This window comes from Bombina bombina, chromosome 1 (assembly GCF_027579735.1).
Source record: "Bombina bombina isolate aBomBom1 chromosome 1, aBomBom1.pri, whole genome shotgun sequence".
Lineage (NCBI taxonomy): Eukaryota > Metazoa > Chordata > Amphibia > Anura > Bombinatoridae > Bombina > Bombina bombina.
In genome coordinates this window covers 1,508,831,275-1,508,851,300 of record NC_069499.1, presented here as the reverse complement: position 1 = coordinate 1,508,851,300, position 20,026 = coordinate 1,508,831,275, and the positions used below count along the sequence as shown (strand labels likewise).

Genomic DNA, 20,026 nt, shown 5'->3' with positions numbered 1-20,026 from the left:
TACGCGATCGCATGAACGCGTGATTTTAATTTTTACTTATTTTTTTTACTTCGAAACTTTGTCAGTACCGTGAGGAAGGGGTTAAACAAGTGGTTTGTAAAACATTGCTCTACACTTTTGCCATATAAGATTTAAGAGACTTGCATACTTCTGAGCCTACCTGAGTATGCTATTATGGAAAAGAGAGAACTTTGCATTTTTATTTCAATTATACACTTTTATCAAAATTATCTTTCTTGGCCTTTTTTTTTATCAATTTGCTTTTTGACTTATATATCCCTTTTTAAAAAAAAATATATTCAATTAGCAGTTTTAGTTGTTTTACGCTATCCTATAATAAATCTAAATTTTATAATATGTGACCCCTGGCGTCCCTCATTTACATTACACACATTTGTATGTACACAGCTGCACAACATCCGAAAAAACAACCTGCCCGGCCCGCGGTCTTTGTCTTCCTCTCCACCCCCACGTGCTCCTCCCCGACAATCCCTCCATGCTCAGTTTGAGGATGCTCTTCACAAGGAAGCCAAAGGTAGCACTGGAAAAATCAGGCGAGAAGTACAGAGAGAGATGGATTTGCAGAGAGCAAAGTCACAAGTAAGTGCTGGAAAAAACACAATGCAAAAAGGTCTGCAAATTCTTCAGTTCAATTCAGTATTAAGTGACATAAGTTTTATACAGCTGTAAACTTTACAGAGCCTTTTATATTTAAAGTGGCAATGGAAGAGGCCTCTTATAGTATTTGTCTTTGTTATTATCGTTTTAAAAAAGCATCAACCTATTACGAAGCATAATGACAATGATATAGAAAAGGGAATATAAAACAAACCTATGCACCGGGCAAGTGGTGAAGTATAGTAAATGACGACCCCCTTGACATCGAGTGGCAACTCTAGTGTAAACCATGCACTGTCCTCTCTGTGTGCTCCAAAACTAGCATCTCTTCAGCAGTTAATATTGATTAGTGTGAAATAATGTAATCTGTTAACCCTTTCACATATCTTCAGATTATTAATCCATAGGAGTCTATAATATATTATATATATATATATATATAAACATAGAAACATAGAAACATAGATATTGACGGCAGATAAGAGCCATAGGCCCAGCAAGTCTGCCCCACCTTACCTAACAGTATAAACTTATCTAGTTCGTAGGATAGCCCTATGCTTGTCCCATGCATTTTTAAAGTCCCCCACAGTGTTTGTTGCTACTACCTCTTGAGGAAGTTTATTCCATAAATCAATCACTCTTTCTGTAAAGAAGTGCTTCCTCAAATTACTCCTGAATCTACTACCCTTTAGCTTGAGCTCATGACCCCTTGTTCTTGAATTTTCCATTTTATGTAAAATACCCACAGCCTCAGTTTTACTAAACCCTTTATGTACTTGAAAGTTGCTATCATATCACCTCTTTCCCTTCTCTTCCTCTAAGCTATACATATTTAGGTCATTGAGCCTATCCTGGTAAGTTTTTATTTTTTAGACCATGTACCATTTTGGTAGCCCTCCTTTGCACAGATTCAAGTTTGTTAATATCCTTCTGAAGATATGGCCTCCAGAACTGCACACAATACTCAAGATGAGGCCTAACTAATGTATATATATTTACTGTCCCCCATGTTTGCTTCATACAGGTTTTGTCTAAGGCTTATGAAGATGAGTTGAAAGACTTTGAAGAAAAAGAGAAGCTCAAGTTGTCAAAAATGAAAGCACAGTTGAAGAAGACTGTAAGTTGGAACCTAGTCTTGCCAACATTTATCATTTTTAATTTGTATTTATATTATCCTTTCAGTGCATTTAGCAGCAACTGTCATACATTTTGTAATAATGCAGAAGAAATGACAAAAACTGTTCAGGAATGACTGTGATACATAACTATACTAAAAAAAATATTTATTGATATGAATAAGGTTGGATTCTGTAACAGACGTTTACAAAAATCTTGGTAAGCGGTACAATACAATTTATATAACTAGATACAAATCTTCATAAAATATGATGTTGCAATATTAGGTAGTTTCTAGAAGTGCAACAAAAGATTCTGCTACAGTTCTGGGGTGTTGTGTCCTATCCAAACACATCAGATATTAGTTCATACATTACCTCCCAGCACATAATAAACACTATTTATATATAGCACCATTTGGGTTTCTACTTTCTTCCACCTCAAACAGGTTATCAGATACATTGCAGCTGGTGTAGTATTCGCTCATATGTTTGTCATGCCCCTTAAGAATTAGTATTTTGCAGCATTTCTGCCATTGGAAAATGTTATTTCTCATTTTTTTTTGTTTTGCTTCCAAGAACAGTCTACTCTAAAATTGTTCTTGTTTGAAAAGATATATAATCCCTTTTTTCTTTCCTATGGCATGGAGAGTCCATGACATCATTCCAATTATTAGTGGGATATTCAACTCCTGGCCAGCAGTAGGAGCACAGAGCACCCCAGCAAAGCTGTTAAGTGTAACTGCCTTACCCATAACCCCCAGTCATTCTCTTAGCTTCTGTCAATGGAGGCTTTGCGAATACGGTGTCTGAAGATATTTAATCCTTTTATGGGTACTTTTCCGTGCAAGCAAGGATTGGGGTCTAGCTGTGTCCACGTCAATCTCTTTAGTAAGAAGTAGTGGTGGCTTTTAGCAGTTAGAAGGCAGCGAGGTGGTCTTTGCTTTACTTTTAACACTTTTGCTACCCCTTTGCAGAAAGCCAGGGTTGGTTACTCTGTTGTTTCTTTTACTACTGGTCACAGCTTAGTAGCTGTTATCTGCCCTGCAGCTGGATCCACAGGTAAGTGCTTTTGCCTTCTAGGTACTGAAGGACAGCATTTTTGAGGTTAACCCTCAAGTGGATATATTTGGGACTCGGTTTATCCTTCTATGGTTAAGGGTACTTTCAAGGGCAACTTTATTGGCAACAGGGTCAATATGTTTTAAGGCAGACTACAGGCACTTTATAAATGAGAAGAGAGACTTAAGGGTTAATGCAGCTTACTTGCTTCCCCCCTTAATTTACTTGGCAGGGGGTCTTTTTTATTTATATTTGTCCAAAATCAGCTTTATCTTAACGTTTATAATGAAGGGTACTTTATTAGGCCGTTTTTCACTTTCGCACACTTACTTATCTCTGGCGCAGTTCTTTTTGTGGCCGATCACTTGACCTCTGCATTTCCACTGTATCGGAGCGGCGTGAGTTTAAAAGTGCTGACTTTACTGTTTTTTGCTGATCGACTTTTTCTCTTGTTGGATAGGATCTCTGCTGACGACTATCGCTCCTCTTATTAGTGGGATCTTACTCTGTTTACGGTAGGAGCCTCAGGGCAGACGCTTTTGCCTGAGGTTGCACTTAGAGGTTTTTAAATAAATATTTTGGGCTCAAATTAATAAGTATTTTGCTCATATATATTTTTTTTTTCCTCATTTGAATAGGATAGTAGCTATGGACTCAGAACAGGATCAGTCTATCTCTATGGATAAATGTTTATTATGTTTAGAGGCTGAAATTGTTTTACCTGTGCAATTTTGTTCCTCATGTTTAGCTAAGACAAATTACTCCCCTTTTTAACTGGCCAATACCTTTATCTGTGATGCCAACATGCAGGTAATTAGGAACTGTCTAGCTTCACTGTTCTAGCTCACAGGGCTCTGTGGTTAAAATCTTGGTCGGTTGATGTATCTTTTTGGCTTTACCTTCTAAAGGCAAAATGCTATTTGGACCTGATCATTTCAGAGATTACGGGTGAAAAGGAATCTTTCCTACGTCAGGACAAGAAGAATAGACCTAAGGGTCGACAGACTTCTAATTTTCGTTCCTTTCACAACTTTGAGGGACAGAAAACATCCTTCTCTTCTTCCAAACCAGTCCAATTCAGGTCCTCTTGGAAATCCAGCCAGCCTTGGAATAAGGAAAGCAAAACAAGAAGCCTTCCACTGATTCTAAATCGGCATGAAGGGTCCACCCCCAATCCGATTTTGGATCAGGTGGGGGGCAGGCTTTCTCTTTTTCGTCAGGCTTGGGTACGCAATGTCCCAGATCCGTGGGCTGTGGACATAGTATCCCAGGGTTACAAGATAGTATTCAAGTCTTGCCCTCCAAGGGGCAGATTTCTCCTGTCAAGACTATCCTCAAACCAGGTAAAGAGGGAGGCCTTCTTAAATTGCGTAAAATACCTATCATCCTTGGAAGTTATTGTACCTGTCCCTAGAGGAACAAGGTCTAGGATTATGTTCAAATCTGTGGTTCCCAAGAAGGAGGGAACTTTCCATCCTATCCTAGATCTAAAGTGTCTCAACAAATTCCTCAGGGTTCCTTCCTTCAAGATGGAAACTATTCGTTCCATTCTTCCATTGGTTCAGGAAGGTCAGTTCATGACGACAATATACCTGAAGGACGCATATTTACATGTTCCCATTCACAGGGAACATTACCGGTTTCTAAGATTTGCCTTTCTGGACAAGCATTTCCAGTTTATTGCCCTTCCGTTTGGTCTTGCCACAGCTCCCGTAATATTAACAAAGGCTCTGGGAGCCCTATTGGTAGTGTTCAGATCCCAGGGAATTGCTGTGGCGCCTTATCTAGGACGACATCTTAGTTCAGAGCGTCCTCTTTTCAACTAGCGAAATCTCATACAGAGATGTCTTTTCTACATTCTCACAGGTGGAAAGTGAATGTGGAAACGAGTTCTCTAGTTTTAACTACACAAGTGTGTTTCCTAGGGACGATCATAGATTCCCTGTCCATGAAGATGTTCCTGATGGACGTCAGAAAATCTAAGCTTCTTGTCTTTCTCTCCAGACTGCCCTTTGCCCAACAGTGGCTCAATACATGGAGGTTTATTGGTCGGATGGTGGCTTCCATGGACATAATTCCTTTTGCTTGTTCAATCTGCGTCCGCTTCAACTTTGCATGCTCAGTCAATGGAATGGAGACCATTCAGATTTATCGCAAAGGGATAAATCTGGACCCCTTAAAGTGAAGGTCAATTTGGATGAATTAGTTTCCTGGTTTTTAATAAACCTATTAAAAACAAGGGCACTTTAATTCATCAAAATTGAAATTTCACTTCTTTTCTTCAAAAACTTACCTTTTTAATCCTGAATGTCGCTCCAGCGATTCCCCTCGGGCCGTTGGAAGCCTTCTTACATCAGACCTGCGAAGAGGGCTTGCGACGGGCAGAGGAAGCGGGCAGAGGAAGAAAAATAGGTTTATTAAAAACCGAGAACTAATTCATCCAAATTGACCTTCACTTTAACAAGAGATCTGGAAAAAACATGGGGAGACAAAAAAGAGGCGCATGTGTGTACCAGTAGAGAGATCCAATAAAGTTGAAGAAATCACACCAGGGTACTCGCATTCATCCAGAGCACTCATACAGTGCTATCAGGCACGCACTGAGCAATTGCAGCAGCCCAGCTTGCTGTGATCCTATATGGCAGCAGGAACAAGACCAGTCCAAAAGGATTCCAGGGAAGCTGGATCAGCACAGGCAACACCAAACACTGGGTGAAAAGTTCCAGGGATAAGCTCAATAACAGAGCACCGGCTTATCAGAACAAAAAGTTCAGTCCCAATGGCGATGGGATGAAGGTGGTGTATAATAAAAGAATCCAGTGGTGGTTTCAAATATAAAATATAAAAGGTTTATTAAAAAAATAATAATAAAAGCAAGAACCAACAGGTAGGGAAAATGCTTGTCCTTCATCCATTGATACAAGGAGGACAAGCATTTGCCCTACCTGTTGGTTCTTGCTTTTATTATTTTTTTTTTAATAAACCTTTTATATTTTATATTTGGAACCACCACTGGATTCTTTTATTATACACCACCTTCATCCCATCCCCATTGGGACTGAACTTTTTGTTCTGATAAGCCGGTGCTCTGTTATTGAGCTTATCCCTGGAACTTTTCACCAGTGTTTGGTGTTGCCTGTGCTGATGCAGCTTCCCTGGAATCCTTTTGGACTGGTCTTGTTCCTGCTGCCATATAGGATCCACAGCAAGCTGGGCTGCTGCAGTTGCTCAGTGCGTGCCTGATAGCACTGTATGAGTGCTCTGGATGAATGTGAGTACCCTGGTGTGATTTCTCCAACTTTATTAGATCTCTCTACTGGTACACACATGCGCATCTTTTTTGTCTTCCCATGTTTTTTCCAGATGTCTTTCTACATTTGATGTAAGGAGAGAGCAGCTGACCTGTCCTGTAATACAGAATTGGCAGAACTTTATTACTCTACCCACCTGGATTCTGGATTTGAATTTGAGACTGTCCGTTTATCCTTTTTTGGGTTTGAGTGTTATTTTTCTTATATATATTTTATATTTATTATATATTTTGTGTGTGTGTATTATATTGTTCATTTTTCTTATTTTCCTTTAATTTATTTTATTTCATTTGACCTCATTTCATTTTCCAATATTGTGAATTTTTGTCATTAGAGAGCCCCCTACTAGGATCCCGTGTTTTGGGTTCATTGTTTTTACTTTAACAAGAGACTCTCTCTCGTGGTGGATTTTCACAGGAACATCTGTCTCGGGGCAATTGCTTCCTGAGACCTTCCTGGGTGATTGTGACTACGGATGCCAGCCTGTCAGGCTGGGAAGCTGTTTGTGGTTTTCTGAAGGCTCAGGGCGAGTCTTTTCTTCCCTTAAACATCTTGGAGTTGAGAGCAATCTTCAATGCCTTGACAGCTTGGCCTTAATTATCTTTAGTCCGGTTTATCAGATTCCAGTCGGGCAACATCACCTTAGTGGCTTACATCAACCACCAGGGAGGCACTCTGAGTTCCTTGGCCATGAAGGAGGGGACTCGCATTCTGCAGTGGGCGGAAGCTCTCAATTGTCTATCTGCCATCCACTCCTGGAATGTGGATGGCAGATAGACAATTGGGAGGCGGAATTTCTGAGCAGACAGACTTTTCATCCCGGAGAGTGGCTCTCAATCTGGAAGTGTTCTCCAGGATAACCCTCAGGTGGGGGGGTTCCGGAGTTGGATCTGATGGTGTCTCATCAAAACGCCAAGCTTCCAAAAGTAAGGTTCAAGGTCAAGAGATACTCAAGCCGCTCTGATAGATGATCTGGCGGCTCCTTGGGAATTCGGGCTAGCATACCAGTTTCCTCAGTTTGCTCTCCTTTCACGAGTCATTGCTCGTATCAAGCAGGAGAGAGTGTCTGTGATTCTAATAGCTCCTGCCTGGCCTCGCAGGATCTGGTTTGCGGATCTGGTGAAGATGTCGCCTCTTACACCTTGGAGATTACCTCTGAGGAAGGGTCTTCTAATTCAGGGTCTATTCCTCAATCCAAATCTAAATTCTCTGAAGCTGACTGCTTGGAGATTGAATGCCTAGTACTGTCTAGACGTGGTTTTTGGAAGCGGTCATTGATACTATGCTTCATGCTCATAAACCTGTTACTCATAGGATTTATCATAAGATATGACATAAATCCCTTTCTTTTTTTTTGTGTGAAGCTAAAGGTGAGGATACCCCGAATTTTATCGTTTCTTGAGGATGGCCTGGAGAAAGGGTTGTCAGTCAGTACTCTGAAAGGTCAGATTTCTGCGCTGTCTATCCTTTTGCAACAAACGTCTGGCAGATTTACCAGATGTTCAAGCTATTGTTCAGACCCTGGTCAGAATCAGGCCTGTGTTTAACCTGTTATTCCTCCTTTAGTTCTTAAAGTTTTTGCAGCAGGCTCCATTTGAGCCGATGCATGTTGTTGATATAAAACTGTTATCTTGGAAGGTTTTGTTTCTCCTTGCTATTTCTTCCACTCGCAGAGTTTCTGAGCTTTCAGCTCTGCAGTGTGATTTCCCCGTACCTTATTTTTCATGCAGATAAGGCGGTCCTTCATACTAAATTGGGTTTTCTCCCTAAGGTGGTGTCGGATCAAAAGGAAATTGTTGTTCCTAATCCTTTTTCTCATAAGGAACGTCTTTTTGCATAACTTGGATGTTGTGCACACTCTAAAATCCTTCCCTGTTCATTTTGTGTCCTCTAGCTTGGGTATTGGTTCCCATTAGTAATTGGAATGATATTGTGGACTCTCCATGCCATAGGAGAGAAAACTGTATGCTTACCGATACATTTTCTGGGCATGGAGAGTCCACGACCCGCTGTTTTTTTTTTTTTTTTATTATAAATCAACAGTTGTTTTTTTTTAGTAAACCTCAGGCACCATTATACCCTTTCGTGTTTTCTTTTTTCCATTTTCCTTCAGCTGAATAACAGGGGATTATGGGTAAGGGAAGTTACTTAACAGCTTTACTGGGGTGCTCTTTGCCTCTTCCTGCTGGCCAGGAGTTGAATATCCCACTAGTATCAATACAGTCTTATTTGTAACTCCACTGGAGTGAGCACAATGTTATCTATATGACACACATTAACTAGCACTGTCTTGTTGTGGAAAGCTAATAAAATGCACTTAGATAAAGGTGACCTGCAGGGGCAAAGAAACAGGTAGAAATTTAAAAAGATTTAGAACTCCTTTACTACCTATTCCTCAGCTTTGCACAACCAACATTGTTCTATTAATATACTTTTATAACTTTTAAACAATAATAATTTTGGAGTAGACTGTCCCTTTGTCCTCTGATCATCTTCTTTTTTTTTTTTTCTTTTTTCTCTTATGTTAACCGTTTTTAGTTTTGTAGTGATTTATGAAATATTCAATCACTATTTTCATTAACCCTAACAATTGTGTTATATTTTTTTTATATATATATATCTGTTTTTGATTCTCTTCCTGCAAAGGAACAAGAATGCAAAGAAAATATATTTAAAGAACCTCTGAAAAAGTCTCACCCGGCGAAGGTTTATGGTGAGAAAAAAATTGTGCAGACTCCAAAATCCAGCCATGGAATGCCAAGCTTCAATAAGCCTAGGAAAGCTTCTACACGTAAGGATGTCAGAATAATGAGCTTCCCATTAATCATTCAATAATTCCTACCTAGTTTGTTTTGTACATATTCTCCAAAACTGAAACTTGCAGGAGGTAAAACACCTATCCAAAAATCTTAAAATATACTTAAAGGGACATAATACCCATATGTTAAATCACCTGAAAGTGATGCAGCATACAGTAAAAAGCTGACTAGACAATAGCAGCTGAACATCTATATGTAAAAAGGAAGATATTTTACTTCAAAATTTCTCCATCTGACAACAGTAGGTGCTCTGTGAAGTTATCCGTTGGCTACTGTCATCTGCATATTGGGGGGTAGGAGAAACAGCCAATCGGCTTTATCATTGCTGATGTCACACTTTGCTTTACTTTGATCTCATGATATTTTACTTAAATCTCACAAGATTTCATAGTAAACTTTATTAAAACTTAGTAGGGAAATAACATGATTGTGCCTGCACATGCCAGATGTACGCGCCGATGTAAGTCCTGAGACTAGCGTCCTGATTGGCTGCTTAAACTCCCTTTACAATTGGGTGTGAAGACTAAGGATATTTTGGGTAAAATATCTTCCTTTTTTAAATAGATATGTTCAGGTGATATTTTCTTATCCCCTTTTCTTTGCTAAGATATGGGGAGTCCACGGCTTGAGTAATTACTGTTGGGGATATCACTCCTGGCCAGCAGGAGGAGGCAAAGAGCACTACAGTTAAACTGCTAAGTATCACTTTTGCCCACAACCCCCAGTCATTCTTTTTGCCTTCGGTGCATGGAGGAGGTGAAGTTTAGGTGTCTGAAGAATTTTTTTTATTTCATCTACAAGCAAGTTTTGGGGTATAGCCGTATTTCACATCATTCCTTGCAGTCGGGTAGTGGTGGCTTTAAAGCAGTTAGGAACTTGTAAAGAGGTACTTACTGCGTTTTCCTAACAATTGCTGCCCTAGTTTAGAAAGCCAGAGTTGGCTACTCTGTTCTTTTTTTCAAAGGTCTCTGTGAGGAACTGTGTCTTCTCATACCTTGTAACTGTCTACATGCCGAACAGTGGAGCAGGTAAGTGCTTTTTCTTCCAGTTGGGAGAGACCATGCTCTAAACAAATTAAAAACACTCGCTTTTTTATTGGGACATAGATAATCCTGTTGTATGGGGTTACACTGGGGCATAAGCAGGCACTGTAGCATGTGTGAGACTAACATTTAAAGTCTTTTAAAAAGAAAGGATAAAATGTTTTTTATTGGGGCTTTATTTTCTGACCCCATACTTACTTGATAAAAAAAAAAATACAAGTTTAAAACTGAAAGTAAGGCTGAATTTTCTATTTCAGTAGCTTATTCATTTCTCCTTTGCTTTAAAATAAAACAATGCAACATTTTAAACTGTCAGGTATGAAAAAACGGTTATTTCTTGTGCTCAGTGTACCAGGAAGTAGTGCCTCTCTGTGTCGCAGCAGTAATTTGAGCTCGGTAGTTGCGGTCACATGACTGGCTTACTTTAACGTTTTTGAGGAAAAAGTTGTTTTTCCTCCATTTCTGTGTGAATTCCGGTCTTAATTGGTAGCGGTAAGGCACCTCAGTAATTAAGATGTGTTGGGGTTGCCTGAGGGGTATTTTAGAAGTTTATTTGATGTTCAATAAATGTTTTTTCTTAACTTTTCTCATATAATTTTAGCTGGGGATCGATCCTAATTTAGGATAAAATTGAATGTGTATATTTTCCTTGGCTTATTTTAATTGAATATTAAAATCTTTGAAACTTATCTGTACAAGTTTATTTACTGTTTCACAACATGTCTGATATGGAGCAAAAAACCTGCTCTCATGAATTCATGCTTATAATGTTTAGAAGCACAAATTGCAGCTCCTATGCAATTTGTTCTTCATGTGTCAAGAAAACCTTGCAAAATAGAAGTAACATTTTTGAGCCTAATGTCTCTCAGGATGATTCTGTTAAAATAATACCTCCAGCTTTCTCCTGCTATGTCCCCAAGCCTCAATGGCATCACATGCAGTGCCCTGCGATTCCTCTATAACTCCTAGTGGAGTTTATTTAAAAGCAGAAATTGCTGCCCATCGTATCTTCAGCTGTATCTGCAGCATTAGCTGCTATTCCCAGATTACAGGGAAAACGCAAGAGGAAATCTAGAAATTCAGAAAGTAAGGAGCCTGTCCTCAGTTCTGCTTGCCAAGTTGCCCTTTCTCATAAGTCTGATGAAGAAGATACATTGGGACTTTCTGAGGGGTGAAATCTCAGATTCGGACAGTATAATTCCTTCTTCTGAGACTGAGGTGATATACTTCAGATTTAAGCTTGAACACCTTTGTGTATTGTTAAAGGAGATTTAACTACATTAGATGACTCCGATACCCCCTGTCATTGTCACTCCTAAGAAATCTTGTAAATTTAATAGTTTCTTTGATGAACCTTTCACTTCTAAGGTTTTTCCTGTGCTGGACTGTGCTAGGGAGATTATCTCGCAGGAATGGTATAAACCAGGGGTGTTTTTTTTTGTTTTGTTTCCCATTTTTAAGAAAATGTTTCTTGTCGAGGACTCCATTAAAGAAACCACTATTCCTATTGAGGATAGCTGCTCTTTTAAGTATCCGATGGACAAGAAGCTGGAGGCTTATTTGAAAAAGATTTATGTTCATTAAGGTCTCCAATGGCAACCTACTGTGTGTATTGCCACCGTGACTCGTGCTGCATCTTATTGTCTGATTCTCTTCTAGTAGAGACTTCCTTGGGATGAAATTCAAGATAGGATTAAAGCTCTTAAGTTGGCCAATTCCTTTATTGCAGATGCCATTTTACAGGTTGTTAGAGTAGGAGCTAAAACTTCTAGTTTCGCTGGTCCTAGCCCGCAGGGCGTTATGGTTATAATCCTGGTCTGCGGACGTTTCCTCTAAAGTCAAGCTTCTGGTGATTCCTTACAAGGTGGAAAAGGGTGGAAAAGGGTCTTTTCTACCTCAAGATAAGAATAGGTCTAAAGGATGTCGGAGTAATTTTCGTTCCTTTCGTAACTTCAGAGAAAAGCCTTCCCCTTCTTCTTCCAAGCAGGAACAATCCAAGGTCTTCTGGAAACCCAATCAGTCTTTGGAAACAAGGGGAAACAATCAAAAGAAACCCGCAGCTGATTCCAAATCAGCATGAAGGGTTTGCCCCCGATCCGGGATCGGATCAGGTGGGGGCAGCCTTTTTCAGTTCTCTCAAGCTGGATACGAGATGTCCCAGATCCCTGGACTGTGGACATATTATCCCAGTGTTACAAATTGGAATTCAATACTTTCCCTCCCAGAGGCACATTCCTTCTCTCAAAATTATCTGCAGACCAGATAAAGAGAGAGGCATTCTTGAAATGTATACAACATCTTTCCTCCCTGGGAGTGATAGTTCCAGTGCATGTACAGGGTCTCGTGTTCTACTCCAACCTATTTGTGGTTCCCAAAAAAAGAGGGAACTTTCCATCCCATTCTAGACTTGAAGTGTCTAAACCAAGGTTCTCAAAGTTCCATCCTTCAAGATGGAGACTATACGCTCCATTCTTCCTTTAGTACAATAAGGTCAGTTCATAACAACCATAGACCTAAAGATGTATATCTTTCATGTTCCTATTCACAGGGACCATCACATGATTCCTGAGATTTGCCTTTCTGGCCAAACATTTCCAGTTCGTGGCCCTTCCATTTGGTCTAGCCACGGCTCCCAGAATTGTTTCAAAGGTTCTGGGGGCTCCTTTTGGCAGTGATCCGTTCTTGTGAAATTGCTGTGGCACACTACCTGGACGACATATTGGTTCAGAGCGCCATCTTTTCAACAAACAAAATCTCACACAGAGATATTATTGTCTTTTCTTCGTTCCTATGTATAGACTGTGAATCTGGAAAAAAGCTACCCTTTCCCCTGCTACAAGAATAATGTTCTTGGGGACCATAATAGATTCTCTATTGATGAAGATTTTTCTGACAGAGGTCAGGAAAAACAAAATCATTTCCTCTTGCTTCTCTCTCAGGCTTCTGCTCATCCTTCAGTGGCTCAAAGTATGGAGGTAATCGGTCTGATGGTGGCTTCCTTGGAAATCATTCCTTTTGCTCCATGCCATTTGATGAGCTCTCCAGTTGTGCATGCCTCAGACAATGAAAATGGCAACCATGCGGATCTATCTCAGGAAGAATAGAGTTAGATACAGTCGTCAAGAGACTCTCCCATGGTGGATTTCTCAGGAACATCGGTCTAAGGGGCACATGCTTTCGGAGACCTTCCTGGTGTGATTGTGACCCATGGACGCCAGCCTGCTGGGCTGGGGAGCAGCTGGAAACTCGTTTAAAGCTCAGGGTCTTTGGACTCAGGGAGGAGTCTGCTCTTCCATCAACATCTTGGAGTTGAGGGTGATTTACAATGTTCTATGGCTTGGCCTCATTTGTCCTTAGCCAGTTTTATCAGGTTTCCAGTCAGACAACATAACCTCTGTGGCTTACATCAATCACCAGGGGGAGGAACTCGGAGTTCCTTAGCCATGGACGGAGGTACTTGGATTCTTCAGTGTGCAGTGACCCACAATTGCTGTCTATCTGCCCCATCCACATTCCAAGAGTAGACAACTGAGAAGCGGATTTTCCTGAACAGACAGACTTTTCATCCCGGGGAGTGGGAACTCCATTTGGAGGTGTTTTCCAGCTTAGCTTCTCAAATGGGGGGGTGCCGGTAGTTAGATCTGATGGCGTCCCGTCAGAACGGCAAGCTTCGAGGTACGGTTTCAAGGTCGAGATCCGGCAGGCCGATCTGATAGATGCTCTGGCAGTTTCTTGAGTTTTCAGGTTGGCATACCTGTTTCCTCCGTTTGCCTCTCCTTCCGTGAGTCATTGCTCGTATCAAACAGGGAGAGGGCGTCTGATTCCTAATAGCCCCTGTGTGGCCTCGCAGGATCTGGTTTGCAGACCTAGTGGAGATGTCATCTCTCCCACCTTGGAGACTACCTCCTGATTCAAGGTCCCCTTCCTTCATCCAAATCTGGTTTCTATGAAGCTGACTGCTTGGAGATTGAGTCGGTCATTGAGACCATGATTCAGATTCGCAAGCCCCTGTTACTAGAAAGATTTACAATAAGATATGGCCGTAAATATCTTTATTGTGTGAATTCAAGGGCTGCTCCTTGGAGTAGAATTAGAATTCCTAGAATTTATCTTTTCTCAGAAAGGCCTGGAGAAGGATTTGTCAGTCAGTACCGTGAAGGGTCAGATTTCTGCTTTATCAGTTTTACTACATAAATGTTTGGCGGATGTGCCAGATGTATTAAAGAAAAGGGGTCCCTAATAACCGATAGGGGAGGTGGGAAGGGGGGGCAGCTACAACCTTAGAACCCCCAGGTACAAACCTATGTATAGCGAGGGGGTAGTGCCTAATGCCAAAAATAAAGTATTTAAGGGAGAGAAAGGGGAGGACAGAAAGCATTGTTAGGGCACACTACAGGTCATAATACCGTATTATATCATGGATTTGAAGTACGGTATGGAAAGAAGGGAATTAAATTGAACTAAAATAAAACATTTAATAATATTAAAAAAGGGTTGTGGACAATGCCACCATTAAGCTAATATATAAAAGATGTATAAAAACATAACAAAATTCAGTGAGCACTGCTATCTCTCCAATCAGGAAAAAGACCTGAAAAATCACATATGTCAAATGTTTGAACTATAAAGAGTGAGATGCTAGGCATAAATAGGTTCAGAGTGAACCTGAACCTATTACAATATTACCGGTCTGTATGTAATATCTAATCTCCGTGACAGGAGTGAGGTGAGATAAAGAGACTGTTATCCACCCTGTCTTATATAAACGTTATGAGCCACAGAGTCCCCCCAGGGGATGGAGAACATACAACTACTAGCAGTTTAAAGACCAGTGATGGTGAAATAGATGGACATTACATAGTCATAATATATCGGTCTGTAATTTGCGTGTGTCACAGTGGCAAGGCAAACCTCCTTATTTACCCTTGTAAGGGATTATCAATTAGCGCCACTAAGTTTCCATATAGGGTAGAGAACACTAAGCAAAAAATACCCCGGTAGTAAGTATTAAACTAAATGCCTATAAAGGCCAACATCTAACCATCTAACAAAGTAACTATTTTCTGATTATTTTAAAACGAGATGTGCAGTCTTTTTGTCAGGCCTTCTTCAAAATCAGGCCTGTCCTTTATGTCTGTTGCTCCTACTTGGAGCCTTAACCTTGTTATTAATTTTTTACAGCTGACTCCGTTTGAGCCATTGCTTTCCATAGACATTAAGTTGTTATCTTGGAAGGTTTTGTTTCTCTGTTGCTATCTCTTCTAACTCGAAGAGTCTCGGAACTCTCAGCTCTGCAGTGTGATTCCCTTTATCTTATAAATTGTTGTTCCCTCTGTATTCTAATCTTCTTCTTCCAAAGAAGTTTGTTACACACTTTAGATGTTGTACGTGCTCTTAAATTTTACTTGCAGGCAACTTAAGGATTTTCGCCAGTCCTCTGCCCTCTTTGTCTGTTTCTCTGGGATATTGTAAAGGTCAGAAAGCTTCTGCTACTACTCTTTTTGGATACGAAGTATAATTCGTTTGGCTTATGAGACTGCTAGACAGTAGCCTCCTGGAGAGAATTACTGCTCATTCCACAAGAGTTATTCCTCTTCTTGGGCTTTCAAAAATGAAGCTTCTGTGGAAACAATTTTGCAAAGCTGCAACTTTGTCTTCTCTACATATTTTTTTCAAATCTTACAAATTTGATACTTTTTCCTCAGCTGAGGCTTCTTTTGGGAGAAAGTTCTTCAAGCGGAGGGTGCCTTCTGTTTAGGACTTTAGGCCCTGTGTTGTCCCTCCCTATTTATGTGTCCTCTAGCTTTGGTATTGGTTCCCAACAGTAATTACTCAAGCCATGGACTCGCCATATCTTAGGAAAGATAAACAAAATTTATGCCTTACCTGAATAGTCTTTTTTTCTTTCTTTCTGGATATGGTGAGTCCACGGCCCCACCCCTTTATTTAAGACAGTTGTTCTTTTGACCTATAACCTTAGGCACCTCTACACCTTGTGTTACTCCTTTTTTCCTCCTTTTCCCTGTCGGTCGAATGACTGGGGGTTTGTGGGTAAGGGAGTGTTACTTAGCAGTTTAAACTGTGTGCTCTTTGCCTCCTCCTACTGGCCAGGAGTGATATTCCCAACAGTAAATTACTCAAGCCGTGGACTCACCATATCCGGAAAGAAATACATTATAAAGTAAGCATAATTTTGTTTTTTACAGACTAATCTGCATCATTTTCAAGTGCTTCAAGCATTTGGTTATCATGTCCCCTTTAAGGCATGAGTGGCCAATATTACCAGAATAATTCAAATTGACTAGTATATTTTATAGACCATTCTTTAAGGCTTGTGATACCAGAAGGGTTCACAGATAGTCTCTTACCTTTTTTAAATATTGTGGAATTAAATGTTCATTATGCCTTGATTATGCCTTCCCTAGAGCTTGTAACTAATATGCTCGATGTGTATTTTTAATTGCATTTCTCTACTTAAATATAGAAAAAAATCAGCGTTTTTAATTTCCCTTTAAAAAAAAAACAGTTATATGTTGATTCTTCAGAAAAAACAAATGCAGTACCTAATTTTATTTTATTTAGGAAACTAATGCCTGTAACTTCATTTAACTGCGTTCTTCAGTGAAAATAAAGGACCAATGATTTGCTGCCCTTGTTGCTGGATGACATTTCCTTATATACAACTTTCCCCCCTCATACAATGAACAAACTGTTGGAAAAACCAGGGTTGCTCAGATGGAACAGCTCAGCAAGTCTGCTCAGGAGGATGACCGTTAGTGAACGCAAACTACAGAATGAGGTTTGACTCTAACTTTCCTGCTGTTTAAAAAGACCCTTAAACACTAAATACATTGTATCCACCGCCCTCTGAATTATGGTGTGCTGCCATTTTGGAACTATTGCAGGTAACTGAAGGAGAGTTGTACATAAGCACTGAAATGCAGGTGAAAGCTAGATTTCACATGGTGGGCACTTATGACTAGAGGTAGGCGGGGAATAAACGCTGTACTATTGAGCTTATAAAGTGTATTTAATGTCTTAAGATGCTTATTATTTTATAGAAACCCGTTTAAAACTTTCATGTACATGAAGGGGCACTAGTTAAACCTGTTACAAATATTTTTGCATGGAAAAAAAAGTTTAGTTAAAGCAGTTTTGACATTGAAGATCTAAAAAGGTCATAACACATGTTCTAATTATAAGATTCATTTTTTTACAGTCGTAAAATAACATACTGCATGTGGGCTGAATTATGAATACATTAACACCTAATTTGCTGCAATTGTTTTTTAGTAGCCAAACTTTACCCACCAGTGCATTATTTAATGGAGTAAATATTTTTTTTTTTAATGTCTCTTATTAAGGAAATTCATTAGAGGGAAATGCCCTTTTCTAGTCTACTTACCGCATTATACATGGAGAGCTTCTCCCTTTCGTTTTCAGTAGACACAATCAGAATCAGACCACCTTCTCCTATAGACAGCACCACTGCAGACTTTTTCTATCCCCAATAGGTCTTCATCTTGAAGGCACTATCTAATTGAAGTAATCTTTTCAAGAGCAATCTTACAAAGCATGAGCAAGGGCCATTAACCCCTTAAAGGGATGTTAAACAGTTTGCGAATGCAATAAAAAATGTTGACAATTAAAAATGTATAAATGTAATGATTCCTTAGATTCTGGTAGAAAGCAGGACATCATTTAAGGTGGGATACTCTTCACGTATCCTGCTGTAGGTGAAACGATCTCCAGTACGGTTAGCAGTAACTGTTTGATATAGCAAGGATGTAAGGTATTAAATTAGATTATATTGTGCTGGAGGCAAATGTAAAAATAACAACCCTTCTGAAAATCTAACTATTTATGTTGAAATCATTTTTATTAACATTTTAAGAAAAATACAACGGGTGTCACACCATTAACATAAATTCATCTATTTCAATTTCCCAGTTACATAGTTACCAATGCAGTGGACATACTTTATCTTGAAGTTATAAACATACTGGTATGTGTGCCGAATAATTTTGATATTAAAGATAAACCATTCTACATAATCACACATCAGCTATAGTCCAATCTACAAAACAATTAACCCCTATTGCTAAGAATAGGTACTGGGTAGTTCATTCTAGTATTTATGACATGGAGATGACACTGTAACGATAAGAAGAAAAGTAAAGATTAGGGGGGTGGAAGAAAGAGAGAAAGGAAAAAGAGATTAGATATTCCTCTCATACGAATCCCTAAATGTAACCATTTCTAATGCATCTTTATTTTATTATAAATAACTTTATACAACCAGACTGAGCTAACTTTACATATGCACTGACACGTGTCCTTTCTTGGTAGGTTAATGAAGCTCACCAAGAAGCATGATCTGCTAGCAGATCTCATCAGGCGGGAGCAAGGACATAACCAGCGCTCTGGTCAGTGAGCTAAAACTGGGAACTGATAGATATCGTTGGTTCTAGCTTAAATATTAAATGGAATAAGCTAAATTGGTTTAATTTGTTATTTATTGTTTATTTTTCTTTGCTGCTGCAGAAAGATTTTAAGGAACGTATCCTCCTACAAAAGTCTGCCCAGAATAAAATGAGGGAGAACAGACACAACAGGTGACCCGTGCCAAAAAATACTATGAAGATTACCATGTGCAGCTCCGTGCCAAGATGATGCCGAGCCAGAACACGTGAGGAGAGGGTATGTACATACTCTTGTCAGTAACCATTTACTTGGGTTTGCCTGTACAGAGCATTGGGCAGACAAGGATGTAAAAAGATAAAATATTAAGCTAGTAGTCCTTCAAGTAGTTTGCCTTGTAATAAGATTTCTGTCTTTTTTGCATTAGTCTGCTATTCCATGTGTGTGTGTGACATAATATTCTTTGCCCATACAGACAGGACTAATTAAAGGTAAAGTTAAAATGAAACTTTCACAATTCAAACAAACATGCACTTGTTAAAAAACTTTCTATGATTTTCTTTTATCTAATTTCCTTTGTTCTTTTGGTATCCTTTATTGAAAAACATATCTAGGCACCAATTTACTATTGTAAGCTAGCTGCTGATTGATGGCTGCATTTATAAGCCTGTTATTGGCTCACTGATGTGTTTAGCTAACTCCAATTAGGGCATTCCATCTCATTCAGCAAATGATACCAAGAGAATAAAGCAAATTTGATAACAGAAGTAAATTGGAAAGTTGTTTAAAAATGGTATGTTCTCTCTGAACTACGAAAGAAATAATTGGGTTCATGTCCTTTTTTTTTAAGGGACAGTTATGTCCAAATTAACCTTTTATCATTCAGAAAGTATGTGATTTGAAATCACTTTCTTTGTTCACTTTGTATCCTTTGTTTAAAGCCATACCAGATAAGCTCAGGAGCTGTAATGCCCTATGGGAGCTAGCTGATGATTGGTGGCTGCTTATGTCTCTTGTCATTGGCTCACCCGATATGTTCAACTAGCTATTTTCCAAGAAGAGATTAACTAAGTTTTATGTCAGACCTTGACAGGCTCCTAGAAAATTTACCTAGAAGAATATAGGAATATTATATATTATATTAAATAATATTATTTTCCCTGGTTCATAAAACAAATTACATGCTCACAATATTCTTTCTGGTTACTTTGATCAACCACTGGTTTAATAATTATATTAAAAATAAAATTGTATTATTAATTATTTTTATATATATAGTTAGTTAGTTAACCTTTTTCTCTTGGAAAATAATGTGGCTTTTAACAGTGATCAAGCAATCTTGTTCATGTATGTGTGACCATATTTTGAAATATTGTGTCACTGTAGATTTTTAAGAAGCTGTTTGAGGAGGGGCTGAAGCTCCAGAAAGAGAGGCTGCGGGAAATGCGCTCGTATACGAAAGAGCAACGCGAGGAGCAAAGAAGAGGCACAAAGATGAGCTGGAGTCCATGGAAAACTATTATAAGGATCAGGTAAGGAAACTGAAGGTGTGCACGGATAGGGTTATTGAGATATTCGAAGGAAAAAGTGTCGCAAAATTAAGTCACTAATAGCTGGCTTCCCATTTTATAAGCAGG

General features: G+C 39.2%; 1 protein-coding gene across 1 annotated transcript in view; it reads left to right on the top strand.

Annotated features, from left to right (window-relative positions):
- CEP95 (centrosomal protein 95) overlaps window positions 1-20,026 on the top strand; it is a 118,757-nt gene that overhangs the window by 71,563 nt on the left and 27,168 nt on the right. The window contains 14 exon segments of the mRNA XM_053721528.1: window positions 409-440; window positions 442-600; window positions 1,643-1,735; window positions 8,753-8,897; window positions 16,394-16,418; window positions 16,694-16,742; window positions 16,744-16,767; window positions 18,318-18,332; window positions 18,334-18,394; window positions 18,517-18,575; window positions 18,578-18,643; window positions 18,645-18,668; window positions 19,776-19,866; window positions 19,869-19,921. Of these exon segments, the coding sequence (XP_053577503.1) occupies window positions 409-440; window positions 442-600; window positions 1,643-1,735; window positions 8,753-8,897; window positions 16,394-16,418; window positions 16,694-16,742; window positions 16,744-16,767; window positions 18,318-18,332; window positions 18,334-18,394; window positions 18,517-18,575; window positions 18,578-18,643; window positions 18,645-18,668; window positions 19,776-19,866; window positions 19,869-19,921 (896 nt within the window).